Source organism: Gymnoscopelus braueri, assembly GCF_963280865.1.
Source record: "Gymnoscopelus braueri genome assembly, chromosome: 20".
NCBI classification, from domain to species: Eukaryota; Metazoa; Chordata; class Actinopteri; order Myctophiformes; family Myctophidae; genus Gymnoscopelus; species Gymnoscopelus braueri.
In genome coordinates, this window is record NC_137622.1 from 24,555,809 (window position 1) to 24,577,895 (window position 22,087).

Consider the following 22,087-nt stretch of genomic DNA (forward strand, 5'->3'; position numbering starts at 1 on the left):
GCGGCTCTCACCTTTTGTGTAGGACTTTTCTAAAACAGACATTAGTGAGTGTGGTCTGCTGAATGCCAATGACCTTATTTCCCACTTTCAGAATGCTACATCTGTGGTTTGTTAAATGTCGAGATGCTGGGGAAGTTCTGAGAAAAAGCCCTCTAAAGTTTTCCAAGGTTTCACAAGCTTTTTGAAGACAGTAGTGAGTCCAAAGAAAATAACTCAAACAAAAAGCAGTATGAAAGAAAAACTGGCAATTGCATCCAATTTGAGTTGATACTTAAATGGACATCATTAATCAAGTGGCCATGGCTGGTATGAGTTAGTAAGGAAGAATTGCGATGAGTATTAGCCTACAGTAGGGAAATTGATAATCTATTCCTAACTACCATTTTGACTCAAAATTTTTATGACTGTTAATATGTATGTTCCTAATCTCATGAAATTGTCCCACTATTTACATAAATATTGACACATGAAGAGATCACTATTAAACGTTTTGTGGAAGAAGAAGTTTGTTTGATTACAAACAGGGGCAATGTGTCTTGTCCCTGTTGGGAAGTACAGTAACACTTTTCCAGTGTATAATGGCAAATTTATACAGGCTCATTTTTACAAATGACTTCTCAACAAAACATTTGTTGAAAGGGTTGTGCAACTAAGTATAAACTTTTAATCTAGAGAAGTGTTTTATTTTATTTTATTTCATAATGGCATTCTATTGACATTCTGGTTCTGTAGACTTTAGGTTGTTGAAATATTTTTTTAGCAGGGGCATAGGAGTTTGACATTTGCTACCCAGTCCCTGCCCACCCCCCATAATAATATTAGAAATGTGCATCGACAATCAGAGCCAGCTGTAGATATTAAACATATGAACACGTACTATCCTCATTAAATGTGTGATTTAAATGCATACGGTAGCTATGGAAAATGTTTGATCCTCCCCAAAAAACCTATACATCTTCCCTTCTACCTCTCTAACCTTCCATGTGACAATCTCACTTATGCCTGACAGAGCACTAGCAAGCAACACCACAGTGATGCTGGTATCGGCATCTGGTGTTGTCAAGCAAGCTCCTGAAGTAATACATCTCATTTTCAACTGTTGGTCTGCCTCTCTCTGCCTCTCTCTGCCTGTCTGTCTCTATCTGGCTATCATGACCTTGCTCCTGCATGAAGTTCCACAACAATAAACCTTCTAGGTGCAGATCATTTTTCAAATAACACAGTAATTCCACAACAAATGCATCAGCCCAGAACTCAACCACATTACAGTACATACAGTACATGTTCATTATGGATTTGTCATACAGATGTTTTATTTTGTGTGTAAAGCAGAAACATGCTAGTGGTGCAAGGTCTGAAAAACTGTCCTAACAGAACACAACACAACATTAACAACAATACTGTCTGGAAATATTATGATCAAGAAGTGTAAAAAGTAAAGTAATAATGATAAAATGCAATTAAAGGAATACTAATCAGGAAGGATCAAGATAAAGTGTGTGTTCGTTCCAAGGGCATACCGGCTTTGTTTTAACATTGGCAGGGACAGCTGCTTCCTTGCTTTAAATTTGCACTTGCATTAATGTGTGCACCCAGACACTACCACCTCTGTGTTCAAAGCAGAACAGAACACATCACCGCTAAGTTATTGTAAGACCTCACCTGAGACCCTGGACCCTATCTTCTGCCTGGTGCAAAGTGGCGCTAACGGGCAGCGTGATTGCCATTGCTATCTTCCGACCGGCGCAGTTGTCATTTGTACACCTGCCACCCATTGTCTAAATACCAAATGATCTTGTGCCTATAGTGCCCATGGGCGTGTTGGTATTAAAATGAAAATCACTATCAGGGTGCACCGCTATTTTACGCACAGATTTTGCGCTCTGCGCTTCAGTGTGTAAGACCAGCTCTGAGGTGGTGTCATTAGCCAGCACAGTGATGGCGCAGATATTTCCTTACTATTTAGACTGCGCAACGCTCTATACATAAATGGTAACCATCAAATCCGGGGCTCCCGATGCATGGAGCACACAGCCATCCACTATGCTTTAAAAACAACAGAGATATGTGAAGATGACACAATGTCTCTTGGACATGAGGAGATACTAAGCTACAGGAGGAAGACGTGAATTTTGAACAGCATCATGACCACTTATTAGTCCACTCGTTTCAATCAAAATTCAGCACAATAACTGCCATGTTCAATATGTTAGAAGACATTTCCAAGGGACGCGGCATTGAGGTAAAACAAAGAATAATGATCTGGGCCACATTAGCAATATGTTGCATTGTGTAAGTGCATTTTTTCTTTGAACAGAGATGAGCGCTGAGGAGAGAGAAAGGTAGAGAAAAATAAATGAATTAATTTTAATTAGTAGTAGCCTACTCTTTATTACTGAATATTAAAAATGTAAATACCTCTCATCCTGTAAGAATGTCATGAATCCATTTCTTCCTGGCTTCTTTATCTGTTTCTGCTAAATGGCAGCAGGTAACAGTTGTTGATATCAATAGAGCTCCGACACAAGGACATACTACATCGTCTTTGGCATGCTTTAATTGATGGTTTAAATAATGAACATAAGTGAGAATGAGTGGAATATGATCAATTTGATATGTAAAGATATCACGGATGTGTTACTTTTCCTCATTATTTGTCGTCTCATCCAATCTGTTGTCTAAATAGGAATGAGCATGGAGCAGGCGCAACTTTGCGCTTAAGGGTAATGGCATTCAACACTTTGATTAGTTTGATTAATGTAACACCCCAAACACACCCATGACTAAGTCAAAGGCTTAATACAACACCTTGGTGCCTTGCACTAGGCTTTATGACCATATAATGTGCTGTCTAACTTGCAAAATTGGCATGGACACACCCCTGACGCAATTTGCGCCCTGCGTTTGTCTCTCTCACCTGTCTTCCTGCTCTTTATATAATATATATATGAGGATAGTTAACGTCCATGAACATATAAAATTCCCATTTTAAAACTAAAGCATAAACCTCCACTGTTATAATCACTAAACCATTATAAGACCTCACACCCTGCACTCAACCTGACTTTCTCGCCTATATCTGCTGCTTGTACCTGAATTCTCCTGAAAAACAATATTTACTGCAAAATAGACTAGCTAAGCTATTGTTTAAATTTACTTTGAGGAGTTGTTTGTGAACTCTGTGAAAAATGCTTACCTACAGACAGCTGTGGTTCCCAAACTGTGCCGAGGTACACTTGTGTGCCGTGAGACCAGGTGTGCCTTGGGATTTTGGGTTTACTATACTCCTGCATGTTCCATCTAATCTACAGCCTTTATCTTAATTACATTACTTATGATCATCTTAATTTGTGACGCTTTGTAAAATCACACTTACAGAGGCATTCACTTTCAGAAAAGGAAAACGGAAATAGGACAAACAGATATTCAAGACAAATACAACAACGTTGTTCTGTCTACTCTGCAGTGTACCATGCCAACTTAAATAAAAGTGCCTTAAAGGACAGTTCCGTGAGTGAGTGCTGGTATTCTCTTTTAGATAATTATTATTGTAAAGTAACTCTTCTAGACCATGCACCCGGTAAGAAAGCTCAGTAATATTGAAACAAGTTGGAGTCGTGCTCACACCATATTATGTAAAGACAAATACAACTAGAAAAAGTGCTCCTCGGAGCACAGGTCTCCGCCAGGTCAGGTAGGTTATTGTGGCCTCCTGGTGGCGCTATAACAGGCCAATGTGAAAAGGGTGCCATTTGTTCTTAGGCCTTTCACGGCAATCGGACACTGCATTCATGATTTATTTTGAGGCATTTTGTTCCAAAAATGTATTTTGCTAAATTAGACCTGCTGGTGGCGCTATAACAGGCCAATGTCAAATGGGTGGCATTTCTTCCTCGGCCTAGTGGGAATGTGCGTGTGAAATTTCACGGAAATTGCAATCTGCGTTCATGATTTGAGGCATTTTGTTCAAAACGGACCAATCCTGCAAACTTTGGAAGCCAACCTTAGCCAATCAGGATGGAATATGGGAAATCGGGCAGATCCGGTTTGATCACACTGTTCTGACTATAGAGATACTGTGTACCGATTTGCATGAGGTTTGGATAGAATCTGTAGGGGTAATGTTAAAAAATGGGTTTTGCACAAATCGGCCTCCTAGTGGCGCTATAACAGGCCCATGTGAACTAGAAAAAGTGCTCCTCGGAGCACTGCCAGACCCCTAATGGTTGAAATCTGAAGATCAGAGCACTACGTCACGCGAAGCTTGGCCAATCAAAAAGAGGGACAGGTAGGAAAAGAGGGACAGACTGACCGACAAAGCCTCATGTAGGCCGACCCCCTGGGTCTGGCAAATAAGGCTGGATTCCAGTTAGTCTGGCCTGTGAGTCAGTGTTTGATTTTGAAGTACTTCTTGTTGTTTTTAAACCTATGAATGGCTTAGCTCCTTCCTACATTGTTGACATGCTCACTGAATAAGCGCCAAACAGATCCCTTAGATCATCAGATAAAGCTTTCCTCATTATTACCTAGAATAAATTCTAAATCAGCTTATGGTGCTGCCTAGAGTCATTATGGTCCTACAGTATACTCTGGAATTCTTTTCCACTTGAATTAACACATTAACTGCCAAAGACGTTTATAAACGTCTTTGGGAATTCAGCTATTGCCTGCCAAAGACGTTTAAAACGTCCAAAAAAAAATAAAAAAAATTCAACAAAAAAGAATTCTAAAAAGATTCTCAAATTATTTAGTATTGACACTTTTTCGATATTCCAAACGAATAAGGAGATAACAATTTCCAAAGATTTGCTGCTCCATCCACTTCAATGTTAAAATTCAAACGGACAAACAATTCACATTGTTTTTTGGTTTGAAACTACTGGTTTTGAGCTATTTTCAAACATCAAACAACACATGACAACAAGGTCAAATGACCTCGTTGACATTTGTGAAACCACACCTGAATCTCATCTGTGATTAGAAACCATCTGGGGATCAATCATACTGGAGAAAAATATTCTGTGGCTATGCGAAAAGGTACCAAAATCGTTCAAAACCCTGGCAGAGGCTACAGACTGTTCTGAAAAAACTCTGGCAGTCAATTAAGGTCTGCTACAACAGAGTCTTCTTTTAAAAGCAGACCCCCCCACACAAGCTTTTAGCTAGGCTTAAAGTAAAACTTTTATTATACATAATACCTTCTAGTTTGTGTGTGTGTGTGTGTGTGTGTGTGTGTGTGTGTGTGTGTGTGTGTGTGTGTGTGTGTGTGTGTGTGTGTGTGTGTGTGTTTGCTTGGAATAAAACCAGCTGCTTAAAAATCACTGGTTTGTGTAATAATGTATTATTTACTTATTTTGATGACATCATCACGCAATGACATCATCACAACCATGTAACTGTCCTTTAAAATGACTTGTCCCAGGTACAAATGTGATTTACCAAGAAATCAACCTGCTTTCTTACAACTTCTTCTTGTAAATTGGTTATCACCACTGATTCGTGTTGGTGAGTGAAATGTCTCACTGGGTGGTACATCTGAATGGAAGAGAAAATAATTACTTCCATGGTGCTGTGGTAGTTGGACACGAGGTCTACTGCTTTGAAGGAGACAAGTGTAATCAGATTGAAGTGCATGTCTTCAACACAGTGTCTCTGTGCTGGATGATGTTACCCCCTGTGATAGCTGGAAGAGGAGAACATCCCCTTGAGGTTCCCTACATATGTGGCCTGGCGTCAGCTATGCTGATCGAACATTCCATCTACATTTTGGTGGACGGACGTCTTTATGCATTTGATGTCGACACCCACAGATGGTTCAAGCCCAGGGATTGTGGGAATGTTCCAGAGAAGCACTACGACTACTCAGCCTGTGTCTTGGGGAAGGCCATATACGCAATGAGGGCTCAATGCACTAATGTCTTCTACAAGTTGGACACCACCACAATGGTCTGGTCTTTAATTAACACCAGAGGCACTCCACCTAACTGCTTCCCAGGGTTCCTCTGCCACCATCATTGGGACAAAGATGTTTGTATTTGGGGGCATACACCGATGGCTTAACGACAACATTAGTGTGTTTGACACAGAGACCAACTGCTGGCTGAGCACTCCTGCGCTCTTTCAACGTCGCCCACAAGGACGCAATGATCATTCAGCCTTTGCCTACAATGGAGAGCTGTACATATTTGGTGGCCAATGCCATAACAAGGACTTGAATGATCTGTGGAAATTCAATCCAGAGACCTTCTCCTGGAAGAAGGTGGAACCCAAAGGAAAAGGCCCGTTATCAATGTATAGAATGTTATGTTGCATGGTGGGAGATCGTATGATCATCTTTGATGGATTCAAGCGATACTTCTTCAGATCCCATGGTTATAACGCAGGGCCTGTTCACACTGATGAACTGTTCATGTTAGATTTAAGGCCTAGTCTGAAGACATTATGCATGCTAACAGTTATTCAGTACAATCTGGAGCAGTCAGAACTCCCACAACACATCAGGTGGGAACTGGCAAAGCTGAAAAAAACTGAAAAACCGAAACGGTTCTTCAATTTGTGCGGCAAAATGAATGTCTTTATGACGAATATTCCGGGCGTAATCTTTGGAAGAGAACCATGGCGTCCCGGAATGGAAGCGAGTGGAGCGGAGGAGAGGAGTGAAGATTCGAGCGAAGGAACAGCTACGGAGGTTCTCGGGAAAAAAGACCAGGAGACCTGGTTCTGCCAGACCCAGAATGAAGTCCTAGTATGTAACACACCCTCAAACCACTTTATAACTGAAGTTCATGATGTCATGAATAGTTCGTGACGAAAGGGGACGTCACAAACTTTTTTTTGGCTGGGGCCGGAGGACAAATGGCCCATGCCCATGTATGGACGAAACAGGTACAAAGCCTCATGGTACAAAGCCTCCATACATGGAGGAAACGGGTACAAAACATGCACTACGTCACGGCTAAGCCGGACTTCACATGACGTGTCAGCCTGTGTATACCCATGTATGGACGAAAGGGGGACAGACTTTTTTTGGCTGGGGCCGGAGGACAAATGACCCCTGCCCATGTATGGACAAAACAGATACAAAGCCTCATGTAAGCCCGACCCCTTGGGTCTGGCAAAAATTTGGGGCAGAGGTTCTGAATTGGCATCCAGGGAGTGTGTGTGCACAGTTTCGCAGTGAGCGGGCCAACGGTGCCGGAGATTAGCTGGTAACACACGGACAGGACACACACACACACACGCGGACGGACGGACGGACAGGGGGTAAAACATACTCTCTCGCCATGCCTTTCGGCCTGGCGGAGACAAAAACAGAACAAAATCAGGAACAATGTAGGGTACAGTCTATATGACAAAAAATGACACCATAATCAGGGTAACTGCTGCTAATGCTTTACCGTTGATAGATTGTATAGTGCTCACTTCATTCCCCGTAGAGCTGTTGTACATATTGATACACATTACTGTTGATATGTGCACATGCACTTTTTACTGTGGATACAGAAAACATTATACTTAAGCCAATATTTATACTGTATGCCTTTAGTACACTGGTGATCAGTGGTGGACAAAGTACTCAACCCCAGTACTTGAGTCAAAGTATAGATACTCCTGCTCAGATATTACTCCACTACAAGTGGAAGTTGCTTCGTGGAAGTGGAAGTTGCTACTTAAGTACAAATTTGACAAAGCAACTTAGCCGATCTACAAGCTCAGATAAAAACGATACAAAAAGAAAACCATACAAACCCAATAATCCTATTACTGCATATGAGCCAGTTCTGATTGGAGCCTGTAGTTTATAGATGTACCATACTTGAACTTGAACATACCAGTCAGTCACCGAGAAATGTCTCCTGTCCAGGTGATACATTTCAGCATAGCAAGTAAGAATACATGACAGATTTACTTGACATCGCTCTCCTTTTGACCTCGCTGTCAGGGCTGGATCTAGGCATAGGCAAACTAGGCAGCTGCTTAGGGCCTAATTGTCACCGGGGGGCCCAGATATGGGTAAAAATATCAACTTTAACGAAAATTAATTTACGAATCAGTAAATCTTCGCTAGGTTAGATTATCAATAGCAGTGGCTATCCTCATAGCATTGCTTTGGTTTGTTTGGAGTGGTTTGGCAAAAGTTCAAGCCGATGTATCCCCTAATGTACATAGTGTGAGTGTCACATGTATCTGGAATTACCAATAGCTCGGAGAAAGATACTTTCTTTGTTGAAACAAAGGAATCTGTGGTCAGTAGTTAAGGAACAGAAACAGAACCCTTTGCAGTTTGGAGATTGAGAACAGAGTTACCACTTCCATGGATTATGATCGTGGAGGACTTCACCTCAGTGAAAGTCAGGAGACAGCATGTAAATATGTATGCGGACCATTTAAATTCCTAAATTTGAGTGAACAAAGACAAATAAGTTAAGGAAGTAAAGGCAAATAATATCCATGCATATTAACTCTCTCAGTGCCAATGAAATAAAAAAATATGTTCATACTGTACCAGCAATTTTATTTATTTTTCAAAGTAAAAAAAAAAGTGCACTGAGAGAGTGGAATGTATATATTTATACATATACTTTACCCTACAAATTAAATAGCATTAATTTGTGTATAAACTCCCAAATAACAAATAAAAATATACCTAACTAAATTAATGATAATTAATTAAAAACCATGGGGCGGGTAAAAAAGGCTTTTTGTTTGTTAACAGCATGAATCAAGTATCAAAATGTGTGTATTTGGGGAGAGAGATGCTGGGGTAATAGGGGGAGCCAATAAAAAAGTGCAATCCATTCATTTAAACCAACTCTGCTTGCTGAATTCAAAAACATGATACCACAAAATAAAACCCTCTATCATAAAATTAAGAGAAGTACCAATAACAAACGACTTCATTTCTGCTTAGTAGTGCTAGGTGTCACATTACTCTGTGCACTCTGTGTGTGTGTGTGTGTGTGTGTGTGTGTGTGTGTGCTCGCGCATACACACACAATGCTCTAGAGATGCAATCTAACTCGGGATGATTAAGCTCTTTATACAGTAGCCTACATATCCATACATTATATAACCCCCCTTAGAATACAGCAGAGTGACCTTGGCTCGCATACAAACTCAGCATAATGTATTATGAGTGCAAACACCTTTAACAAGAATAAATAATTTCACATTTACGTGTCTTACTGTGTAGATAATATTTACATCTCATTTAGATGTCTCACAAACATGAGACCCGCCTTTCAGTTATTGCAAACAGCATACAACAACCAAACATTGTAAGCAAACAACAGAACATTTGATAATCCAGAATCAAATATACAGGGGTTCACTTAAAGGGACTTTTTAAGATCCACCATTGGCCCCACCATTGTAACCAGTGGCTCAGGACCATTAGGCCACTTTTAAATCTGCATTGGACCTTGTAATGGGCAAAATGAACCGATCTGATGCAGTAATAATTATCTATAAATGCACGAAATCTGTCTGCGTATGCCTGTGTTTACCCCGCATATCTCGAGAACCAGGTGACCAATCGACTTCAAACGTGGCCTGTTTATCGCCGAGGTCCCAAAAGTGCCAAGTGGGAGGTCGATCAGATCATCGGTTTTCCAGAAGTGAAAATCCAAATATCTCTGTGCTTTTATTTTCTGTGTGTCTGTGTCTGTCTGTTTCCCTTTCATGCCCATATATGGAGATATGTCATTATAATCCTGACATCATAGCCTGGCCTCCAAGTACTATGATAGCACTAAATACTCTGACAACGGGAATTGCATAACTGAAGGGGCATGCGTTCCGAATGCATGATGTGCATAGACTGGCCTCCAAGTACTATGATAATGGGCACTGTACTAATTACTCTGACAACGGCTACAACGGGTATTGAATAACCGAGGCCCATGCATTCGCAACAGTCCTTGCCCTAGTTTATTTAAGTTGGAAAATATTCTCATATTATTTCTTTACGCCTGAAACTATCTGACAGTTGACATATACAGTACCCCAAATAACAGTGTTATTTCTTTGCCTAACAGTGTTTGGCAAAGAAAGTGCTTCTGTCCTTCTGTTCTTCTCTTTCTTCACATACAACTTGTGTGCGGTACTATTTTCATGGAGGCCAAACCCTGTACCTGAGTGGAGAACCTCTATACTACACAACCAAAACACTCAACATCTTCTGGCTATTCCATATGTGTAATAAGTAAATATATAACTACTATAACTAGCCACTATAAACTATACTGTCAAGCAATTGTTCATTGTCATTCTGATTGGCAGGAGGGTGACATATCTGCTATAAGTGTTGTTTTTATAATGTACTTTATGCTTGCCTGTCATTGTCAGGAGGTAGAGATATAATGGTTAAGTATAGGCTACTGTTAGCCCTGCATTTGGATTATAGCACACACAGCATAGGCATTCTGTTAGCCCTGCATTGCGATTAAAGTATATACCGTACACAGAATAGACATTCATGCTGTGGTTAATCAGTTATGGACCATCCCTACCAAGTACGCTGACTATAATACTGTAACTGTATATTGTTCACCTTTGTCTGGACTGGACAATATGACTTCAAATCAATATCACGATTATGTCAAACTTTTACCTCGATTATGATTGATGAATGATTATTTTATACGCAATTTTTTACCTCTTTTTCCAGAGGTAAAAATCCTATTAATTTCTCCACAGATGTTTCAGAAAATCATTATATTGAGTTTTAAGCCTGTAACCAAGCCAACCACGCTCCTGATGAATCATGACCATAAAACATTTGATTATGTTCATAAGAATTGTAACGCGAGCTCCACCAATCAGGGACGTTGCTGCTACACATTAGGATTGTGGATAGTGAAGAATTTCTCCATGACATCACAAATAAAACATGTTTTTCTTATAACTAGATTGGTTGCATACATACAAATGGCTTCTACAGGAGCATATGTAGAGCATCATTTTACAACCAGGAGCCTCATGGTACGTCTACATTGGATTGTTACGACATTGTAGCCGATAATAAATCCTTTATGGAGAAGAGAAATGGGATTTTCACTTCCAGAAACTCACCGTTGAGCTCTATAACCATTGTTTCCGTCGTCAGAGTGCAGTACTTGGAGGCCAGTGTATGATGTCAAGACTATGACGTCATATTGATGACAGCAGGGCTATCCATATACGGGCGTAAAAGGGACACAGATTGACGATTGGCGTTTTGGACAGCCGCTGATCTGACCAACTTCACTCTTGGCAATGCACTCCTACTGCACTTGGCTCAAGGCAAGTTTGAAGTCGATAGTTCAGAGGGTTCTTGAGATTTGAGGAGGAAACACACCCACACACCGTGCATTTATAGATGGATAACTCTCGACATGTTGGGGACATTTCATTAACACATGCATTGGGGAAATCATTAACCGAATTAACCAGCATGAGCAAGATTAAGTCGGCACGATGTTCCAAATGTCGGTTTCGATAGATTTTCGGTTCATTACCAAGCCCTACTTATAGTTATAGTGCTTGGTGAATAGCCCTTTATACTGGAAGCTGATGCAGCAGAACTCATGAAATGTAGGCTGCACATCAGAATTAATTAAAGCTGGATTTATACTTAAATATAGCCAATCTACATCTATAAGCTCACCATGCATCACATTGCTGTTGCGTGTTGTTAGCAGCTTGTAAATGGGCTAGTTTCAGCGAGTCACACTGTCATACGATTACGTGTAATTTAAGCATGACAAGTCATTTTCCTACACTGCTGTGACATTATCCTATAGCATTATACCTCAAATGTTCTATGCTTCACTCACTTGACCGCAGCTGTCCGCATTGATCTGCAGATCTGACAACGGACCTCATTCTTAGGTGCATTATATTCAAGCCAACTCCAGCATCACGCCATTGTGGCTGAAACGTAGCATCTCTTTCCCTGTCATACTTCCTTGTCCCTCTCAAATGTTCCGGTTTCTTCATTTTCTTTAAAACTTGTTTTTGCCTGGTGTTTGGTTCATTTATTGGTGAATTTTACTCCGCTCTTTGCCGCTGCAAGTTTAGTTGTTGTGAATGTGAACTGCAGGTGCATGGAGGCTCCGGACTCAGAGCAGATGGGAGAGATGGCTCTGTCTTGCCTTTGAACCAAGTATGAGACATCAAGCTCACGAAACGCTATGTTGTTGCGATTATTAACCAGACGATTTCACAAAAGTCAGACAAAACATCAGTACAACATGAAAATAATAATGATAAAAAATTTACCTGGCCTGCGCTGGCAACTGGAAGGTGTGTTGTGCATTTATAATGTTGATACCTGATACAGAAAGCCAAGCATCTAGTCTACAGAGACAGATTGGCTGCTCTACAGTCTATATTGTTTATTCAAACATATGAAAAGAATGTCCTCTGGAATCTTGTCATTCAATGATGATCTCAATAGGAAAAGAATAGACTTCAGGCATGTAAATGCATTTTCCTCTAGGATCATGCTCTGATAGGATGATGGCACAGCAAAACGAGAAATGTTTGACTTATTGCTAAATATTGTAGGAGCAAAAGGTTTTTTATTTAACTTTTAATCAGTTCAACGTTTCCGTTCAGTACAATTACAGTTGATTATGTTTCCATTTCGGCTCCTAGTAAAATATGGCTTGTTTACAGTTTTCATTTCTGTTCCTCGAACCTGTTTTTTTATTAAAAGAAAATGCACAGACTGCATGCCCTGGCTCCTTGGGCCACCTTTTTCATAGCTACTCACAGTTATAGGACATACAATCCATGGGGCACCAGTTGCCCCATGGCTTGTGCCATGGGGCAGGATATTATCCGTTTCAGCCTTTGTCTCTTATCCCACCTTTCAAGAGTTATCTGCCATTCAGATGGCAGAGGAGCTGTTCCCGGCCACCCTGGGTGACCCATCACCTATACCTTTCAGTTTAAAGGGAAATTGTCACCATGGGGCTTTAAAGGCATGGATTGGCTCGTCCTATTGAATTGTAGTTGGCATTTCAGACATTGCAGAGTACAACAGGAGGTGGCAGGCAATTTTTCTTAAAGACAAACATACTGTTGTGGAAGAGAGTCTTACTTAATGATCACTCAGACAGTCATTTGTTTAAAATACCCACAAGATCAGCCCTCTTTATCACGGTGTCTCTTCCTGATTTCATTTATCCTCAAAGGTTACTTCTGGGAACTATGAGAAAGTGCTCTCGCAGCAGAAAAAAAAAAGAAGACCTTGGCCCTTTAGCTTAGCAAGAGAATCAATTCCACAGAAAACTGCTAAATCTAGACCCTTGAGTAGGAATAGGAGGGAATACCAAAACGCTCGCCCCAAAACACGCTCGCCCTGGGGGAAATCCGGCAGTATTCACCTGGTATTCCTAAACGTAACCTCAGCAAACTATGCCTAAACCTAACCTTATTCCTAAACGTAACCTCAGTCAAACTATGCCTAACCCTAAACTTATTTCTAACCTTTTCCTCAGTAAAACAAATACAAGAATACAAGAACCACTGGTCTGCTAAAAAAATGGGGGCCAGCGTGTTTTGGGGTAGCCTTCTGGTTACCATAGGAAGTACGTATATCCCTGAACCAGGTCTCTTATTAATTTTTAGACTTGGTTTGTCAAACAAATATTACAATAAAAAGTGTAAACACATACATAATTTATATTTAATAATTTTATGTTAAATGACATCATAGCTATTGTAGATAAATTAATATAAATGTTATATTATATTAATTTCTAACCCTATGTCTGGATAAGAATAAAGTGCATCGTGGTGTTTTTCAAATAAAATAAGTTACAAAACAGCAGGGTATTTTTAATGCATTTGAAGGACACATTCTCACACAGAACAATACTGGAACTCGACTGCATGGCAGACAAGGCCAGCATCCACAATCCAAAAGATGCAAACCTGCTGAGCAGAGGTATTGAAGAAGGCATTTAAATTAAAATGCTGCAAACCTGTCTTTTAGAACAGTTGTTTGGGGAATAACGCCAATTAGGGCTGTCCTCGACTAAATTCTTAGCCGACTAATAGTCATAGGAATTTGTCGACTAATCTATTAATTGATTTACTGTAATTGGCAAATCTGTCAACTTGCGTTTGCTGTATACAGTATAATCATGTAGAGACCAGCCTTTTCAGGTTGGTGAGGTTGAGAACTGAGCATTCTAAAGGTCATTTCACAATGGCTGCTGGCTGTTGAAAGTTATCAACTGGTACAATTAAAGGTTGTATCTGGAGTTTACAAGAGATATTCTACATGAAAAAAAAGCATTAACATTTTGTTTGACCAAATTGATCTATTATTTTGATTATTTGTCTATGAGAGGACAGCTCTAGTGCCAATCAAAACCAAGTCGTGTTGTGAGAATTATTTTCCAACTTTTCTTCACACTCACAAATTGATGCAATAACATATTATATAGGTCTGATTGTTAATAATAATTACATCTATTGGGGAGAAGAATGTACTATTGAGCCCTGCCTATGTTATTGCATCAACTGTAAGGATCATTCTTGTCAGCAACTAGCTAAAAATGCAGAGGCTTCTAACTCATAATAAATGAGAGATCATATAACTCCCATTTTAGCAACCTTACCGTGGCTTCTAGTTGGTTGACGTTATAATCAATTTTAAGATTTTATTGATTCTTTTAAAAGCAATACATGGCATGGTCCGGTCCGGTCCCATATTACATTAGAGAGCATCCAGCTTATAGCCTTTGATCCACAGACAAAGCTCCTCTGAGCTTTACTTCATAGGTAAAAGCCGACTGGGCATTTGCAAAAAGTGCACCTGCTGTACACTTGGGAGAAACCTGTATCATCATTTATGTCAGGAGTGGAGTCCCATTTCAAACTTGTTTAGAGAACTTGTTTAGATTTTTTGGGAGTCCCTGATAGCTGGCTTAATCCTGATATATATACGTTGGTGGAAAAGAATGTGAATGTCACTCAAACAAAAATTACGTATTTTCATGTCACATGAACGCCTTTTCACCAAAGCATGAATTACGTTCTTTTTCACGTTATTCTCCAGAGATGGCAGATATTCCCAGAATGCATCATGCATGGTATCAGCTTCCCCAGCTCTCTGGTTTGCCAATTTCGCAGAGTAGGCATGAATAAGCACATAACAGGATATTTGATTTCGTTAGTCTTGAAGTTATCGACAAACTGATTTGGATGATGCTGCTTGAATATGTGCTTGTATTAGAGAACAAAGACATTACGATATCCCTGGTGAAAGGGATACATATCCTGCACCACTCTTACGTTGTACATCTCTGCCACTCTCGACTTCCTCATGCAGTACCACACCTCTCTCAGCACGCTGACATTATGCTTTCTCTAAGTCAGTGGTTCTGAACCAGAGGTCCGGGGACCACCAGTGGTCCTTGAGGGGGTTCCAGGTGGTCCCCAGCTAAGTGATGGAGAGTTGGTAACCAAATGGACCCCTTATACTAGATCTTTAACTCTCAAGAGTTAAATTATTGTCAAACATCTTTATTACTTAATTCATAAAAAGTCTACATAATTAGAGAATGTAGAATTATTGTTATTTTGATCAATGTTTGCCTGTTAGCTCTCCTATGGTACCAACATCAATACAGCATGGAATTATGGACAAAATCTTATCCAACGACAACAGAATTCTCTGAGAGTCTAAATCTCATGAAATGGTGGTCCGTGGTTCAAATGCTGAATGAATAATAGACCTTAATATGAAAAGGGTTGAAAACCACTGCTGTAAGTCAACAAAGACACAGTGCAACTCCTTCTGACCTTCTACATACTCCTCCATCAGCACTCTCAAAGTAAACCGCGCATGTATTCTGTAGTGCTCTTTCCTGGCATGAAACCACATTGCTTCTTGCTAAATGTCACCTCTCCTCTCCCCTTAATCCATTCAATCCGGGAACGTGTCATTTTAGATTTCTTTGGCTATTTTTGAAAAAATCTTGAAAATGTGTGCAAATCTTTTTATATATATATTTGTTTAAAGCAAACATTTTTAACTCAAACCTTTGTTTCTGGGGTGGGGGCGGGGGCTCCCATTTTGAGATGGGGAAATACATATAATTTTTGGGGCCCTTGACACTTGGTGCCTCGCTATGTGCTGCTATCTGCTATTTTTTTAATATCCAAAGAAATCTGATGCGTTCCTGGTCTTAATGGGTTAACCTAGTTCCACTATCCTTTCTTATACTGTATGTTCATCATGCTGTGGCTGATCAACTTTATGCCTCTGTAGTTACTATGCAGCTCTGCTCCTCACCCTTATCCTTGAAAGTCGGTACTAGTGTACTTCTCCACTTGGGCATCCTCTCACTTTCCAGAATTTATTTTGTTTATTTGAGAGGGTGAATGTCTTACACTTGTCCTGCGTAGCCAGACGATCAGAGATCTTGGACCTACTGATACGTCTGGAGACAAATAAATTCAATGTATGGGCTAAAACTGGGTGGAAATAATTCAGAAATGTAAAAATAACTGCATTGCAGCACCATTGCAAAGTCTTTATGGCGGTCCTTCACATTGGGACGGTGATTGATGATTTGTTTTCAAAGCAGTGGGCGTAGGTTTGTTAGCGGCCATATACTCGCTGCTGTTCTAGCCCATATATTAAATTTAGAAAAAGTTATACCAGGGATATTATATGACAATATTAACTCTTTCAGTGCCATGCTTATTTATGGAATTTTGGTTCTGAGTGCCACAACCAAAATTAATTGTAAAAAAAAAAGTGCTTAGGAGCCGAGATACAGCCTTTTTCAGTAAAAAGTTAAACAAGAAGTGAATGGAGCAGCAAATCTTCAAATCATCATATCTTGGGTTCTGAACATGTTTTTCCAAAAAAATGACGTATTTGACGTATTGTGGCACACGGGCGTTAGGCCTCATGACGTATTTGACGTATTGTGGCACTGAAAGAGTTAATAGCTATTCACAACTTCCATAATAACTTTTTTAATCAGTCTAAGGAGAGCTAAAGTATCACACTTTTCCGATAGGATGAGAAAACCCAATATTTTAAAAGAGCAAGCTTGGCAGTCTTAAACATTCCAATTACAGAAAGGGAAGAGAATATATTTTTTAACAACTGTTACGAAAAGATGCCTTGCGTAGATTGTCTGGCAGTATTACAAATCATATACAGACAAACAATAAATTCCCCAAGAATGGCTGAAGTATGCTGATAATGCAATTGATAACGCTTGAGCTGTAAAAAGAGAAATTTAATTTACACTGAAGGAAGGCAACCATGCAAGGCAACAACCTGCTCATTGGAAGCAGGTTAGCGGCTAAATATCACTAGACAGGAGGAGCCGGGGATTGAACGAAGAACGTTCTGATTCCTAACCAGCTGCTCTTACCTCCTGAGCCACTGCCATGCCAGGGAAGCAGCCACTGAGTTTCTTGATCTAACTAGCTAACTAACTCATAGCAGGATAGACCACAAATAAATATGCAAATTGATTTATGCAAAAGAGGAGGACTATGCCTTAGAAATGTGGAATTGTATAATGTTTATAGGATTTCAAAATTGGCCAAATCACTGGAGGGGAGAAAAAGGAGCAGGGCAGGGATGGGTGGAGCTGGATTGAATTATTACAGCTCCCTTTTGGTTCAGCGCATTTCTTGCTTAAACAAAAGAAATAAAAGGAGATGGGTACACACAGGACATCAATCCTCTTCTCAAGAATTCAGTAGTAGTTTTTAATCTATGCAATGTACAGTATAAGCAATCTCCGTTAGAACAAGAATACATGTATGCGTCTCCCTGGATCAACCTCGAAATAGGTCCAGAAAAGGCTAACTGCTTTTTTGGGAGAAATATAGTTTCTTAATAATTCCATTTGCCAAATAAAGAGAGGTGTATGAAATACAAGCTAAATGTGATAATGTCTGGAAATATATGCAATCTACGATAGAAGCATGCAATCTACGATAGAAGCAATCAATCCCTCTATATCTTTGCCTCAGTGGAGAATATTTTTGATTGATTTGTTTTTCTCGTACATTTTCAGAACAGATAGCACTTTAATGCTATGCTGTGTAAAGTGAACAGTGTGAATGTATAATATTTGTGTGAACTTAAATCATCCCTATAGGGCTGTAGTTGGAGAAAACAAATGCTCATTTAAAACTCACAATAAGAAACTCTCGTTGGCTTGGTGGATGCCCACAATAGATAAATAAAACACAAAATAAATCAAAAGGGATTACTGCAAAGGTATTTTCTGAGCAGTATGGTCTCTGTAAAAGCTTCACTGTTTGGACAGGTACATTAGAAGCTTGGATGCTTGTAATACATCATAACAATATAGATTTCTAAGAGTATTAAACACCATTAGGGAATAGAGAGAGACGTTTATGGACGTGGGTTGGCACAGTGTAAATAGAACATAAAAGGGGTACAGTACGTATATGTACAGAGTGGAGTATAAATGAGCATAGAATTATTTAGCATTGACTATCAAATTGATTATAACTGTTGTAAACATGGTCAAATTGGAACTTCCCTTTGGCATTTAAGTTCTCAGTTTTATGATGGATCTGATGATAACCCACTGTTATGCTAGGAACATAATATACGAGGCTGTGATATGTCATATCACGATACAGGCATTAAAGAACACCCTTAGCCGTGGTATAATCATAATATACAGTATCATGGCCTCTCGTAGCCTGACACTTTCAATTTTCATTTAGTTTTACTCCATTATTCAGTCTGAAATCTTTCTCAGTGCAGCCGTTTTCTGAAATGGGGGCGTGGCCAAAGTGGTACTCTTTGGCGATTGGTTCATACTGGATCATCCCCATCCCCAACCGACCTTCGACAGTGTCACCAAACTTAGCCCGAATATTTTTTTAATGGGCGTGGCTAGCGATACAGGGGCTGAAGCCAGGCCTCTCGTGTATTATTGCTCAATTGTGGCGCATTAGATAATGGTGTACAGCCTTTCCTGTACCTTGTGGTTTTGAGTGTCTGACAATATCACTTCCCTAATGAGTGAACATGGAAGACGTGGAGGTCAGGGTATGAGGTGATTGTGCCTGCATGCGTTCTAGACCCGAAGTCGCATACATGTAGGTCCTACACGTAGAAGGTGGGCGGGTCACTGCTGATAATTCTCTGTGCTGACTGCATGATGCATTGCAGTCTGGCCCTGTCCTGTGTAATTCCCTACCTACAACAGACAGTGATGGAAGAGGTGAGGATAAGATTCAATGACGGCCATGTAGAACTGGGCCATCATTGTCTATTCTCCCCCCCCCACACCCTCTGCAGTATCTGCTGCAGTGGTTCTCAAAGTGGGATGTGGGGACCCCCAGGGTTAATAATAAATGTTATCACTTTAACCCTATTTTATACTTTATACTAGATCTTCAAGCTCACAATGCGTCTCTATGTGAGCCTGTAGATATGCTATTTTTAAAAGCCTTGAAAATCTGTGAAAGATTTGGAATAATTTTGAAATATAAATATTTTATGGGGCTCCCTGGCACAAAATATTTTCAGATGGGGGTCCGCAGCTATATGCATACTGTATCAATTCGGGGGTCCTTGACATGAAACAGTTTGACAACCATTGCTTTGCTGTACCTCTCTCTGATTTAGTGAGTTGGGTTGATTGGTGCCTCTTAGAAGATCTTTCAATACTTTTGATTTGAAAAATAGTATTTTAAAGCAAAGCAAATACCGTAGATATTCTTGAGCATGCAACAAGCTGCATTGTGAGCTTTTAGATGCTTTTTTGCTATTTTTGTGACACAATTATACGCCAAAGTATGAAATAGGCCTTGTGTGATAAATCAGACTAATCAATTTACTTGATAATAAAAATCTATTCAAAATATTCACGTCAATTTGTTTCTTTTTTTAAAGGGGTACTGTGTAAGTCCCAAAATAACAATGTTTAGCAACCTCTGCGGATCTTCTCTTAGCCAGTGGAGCTTTAGTTACCGTGAGATTTTCTTTTGCTTCTTTCTTTTGTTTTTCCATCTTCAAATCCTATAATGCCATAAAAACAGCGTTTTTTTTCCTTTTTGTTACTAGTGTGGTAGTTCCGGGACAAACAGGAAACTTCCCAATTGTCGAAAAAGTAATCAATAGAATATTTATTTTTATAGATTTTTTTAATATTCGTTTTTGGCTTTTCTGCCTTTATTGATTGTTCAAGTGAAGATAGACAGGGAGATGGGGAGAGACACGCAGCAAAGATCATCGGGAATGGGACTCGAACCCGCAACGCGACAACCAGCATTAGAGCCTATATGTGGTACGCGCCTGGACCGCTTGGCCAGCGGGCGCCCGTAATGACATAATTGATGCTGGTATGATCCCTTAAGGAGGAATGGGTACAAGTTCCTTGTACACATTGGATTACGCAGGTTGTATCTTTGCAGTAGTTGTGTATTGTGTAACCATTCAAATGATGTCAAAGCAAGAATTTAACAAACACTCTATGGTGTCTTATGTCGTCTCCATCCCAGGGCAGTGAGTGGTCACTCTCGGAGCTGGACGTCGTGTTACTCGTGGGGACGGTGGGCCACACCCTCAGCTTGACGGCCAGCAGCTTCGTGGAGGAGGAACACCAGACGTGGTACTTCCTGCTCAACACGCTCTGCCTCGCCGTCTTCCAGGACGTCTGTCGGAAGTACTTCCGAGAACAACGCGGTGGCTCGGGGGACGAGACTGACGACGACCACCTCCTCCCCTCCAAAGGCTGTCATCCCTCCCATAGCACTTCCTCCGGCTATTCCCGCACAGGGATTCTCTCGGAGAGGTGGCTAGCTTTAGCCACCCCGCCTTTCACCCTGACCTGCTGCCGCCTGCTGCGCTCTCTCAACCAGACGGGGGTGCAGTGGGCCCATGTTCCTGACATGGGACACTGGCTTAACAGGTGTGTTGGATTGTTTTATTACAAACTATATCGAGTACATTTTGTTTATTACATGGATCATCCCATCATCCCCGGTTCCTTCCTACACAATCCAGTTCCTGGTTCTAGAATTAATTCAACTGTCTGGATGAAGGTTAACCCATTCAATCTCATTTTAGATTTTAGCTATATGTGTGTGTGTGTGTGTGTGTGTGTGTGTGTGTGTGTGTGTGTGTGTGTGTGTGTGTGTGTGTGTGTGTGTGTGTGTGTGTGTGTGTGTGTGTGTGTGTGTGTGTGTGTGTGTGTGTGTGTGTGTGTGTGTGTATATATATAGCTATTAGGGGTGGGACGATATGGGTACCTCGCGATACGATATGTATCACGATATTAGGCCCACGATAACGATATATATCACGATATCTGAAAATGCCGATATATTGCGATATCACGATATATTGCATGAAATTTCACCAACGATATATCACGATATCTGAAAATATCGATATATTGCGATATCACGATATATTGCATGAAAATTCACCAACGATATATCACGATAGTCCTTGTATTCAATTCATAAACACATAAAATAGCACCAAACAGTTCAAAATCATCATTACACAAATACAGAGTAGGAAAAACAACGTATCACAAACTTTTTTTATTATTTTTTTAATATCGATATTTTTTGGGAGGATATCGATTATTTATCGCGGGAGAAAGTATCGCGATATATCGATATATCGATATATCGTCCAACCCCTAATAGCTATATATATATACACAGTATATATAACAACACAAGTTTTTCAGAAAACTGTTGTCAATTTCCCCATGTACTTACATGCATGAGGAATATGAAATACCGTTCCCCCTCAGCTACTTGCAGTGCAACATAAAACATCAAGCCTATCTAAGAAACATAAAAAGACCAAATCTTGGGCATTTTTAGATTCTGCCTCAGGTTAAATGGGTTAATTCAAAACCAGAGAAAGTCGTCCTCACTAACCTCTGCTTGTTGCCCCTTTCTTTTTTAAATACCTTTTCTCTTTCCATTAAAAAAAGTTCTCTCTATCTCTATGTTCCCACAAACTTTAGAAAATGTTCCTTATTATACTTCAGAGTGTTATGGGCTAGGAACTTATTTTCTGTCAGTCGATAACTAACCTTTTTCCTGGCTA

General features: G+C 40.1%; 1 protein-coding gene across 2 annotated transcripts in view; it reads left to right on the plus strand.

Moving 5' to 3' along the window:
* pigg (phosphatidylinositol glycan anchor biosynthesis class G (EMM blood group)) overlaps nucleotides 1–22,087 on the plus strand; it is a 69,525-nt gene that overhangs the window by 24,342 nt on the left and 23,096 nt on the right. Inside the window, exon 9 of one of the 2 annotated variants that reach the window (XM_080417056.1) lies at nucleotides 20,518–20,927. In XM_080417056.1, coding sequence (XP_080273182.1) covers nucleotides 20,518–20,927 — 410 coding nt within the window. Of the gene's footprint in view, nucleotides 1–20,504; nucleotides 20,928–22,087 lie in introns of both variants that reach the window. The other variant, XM_080417055.1, reaches the window with a different exon arrangement.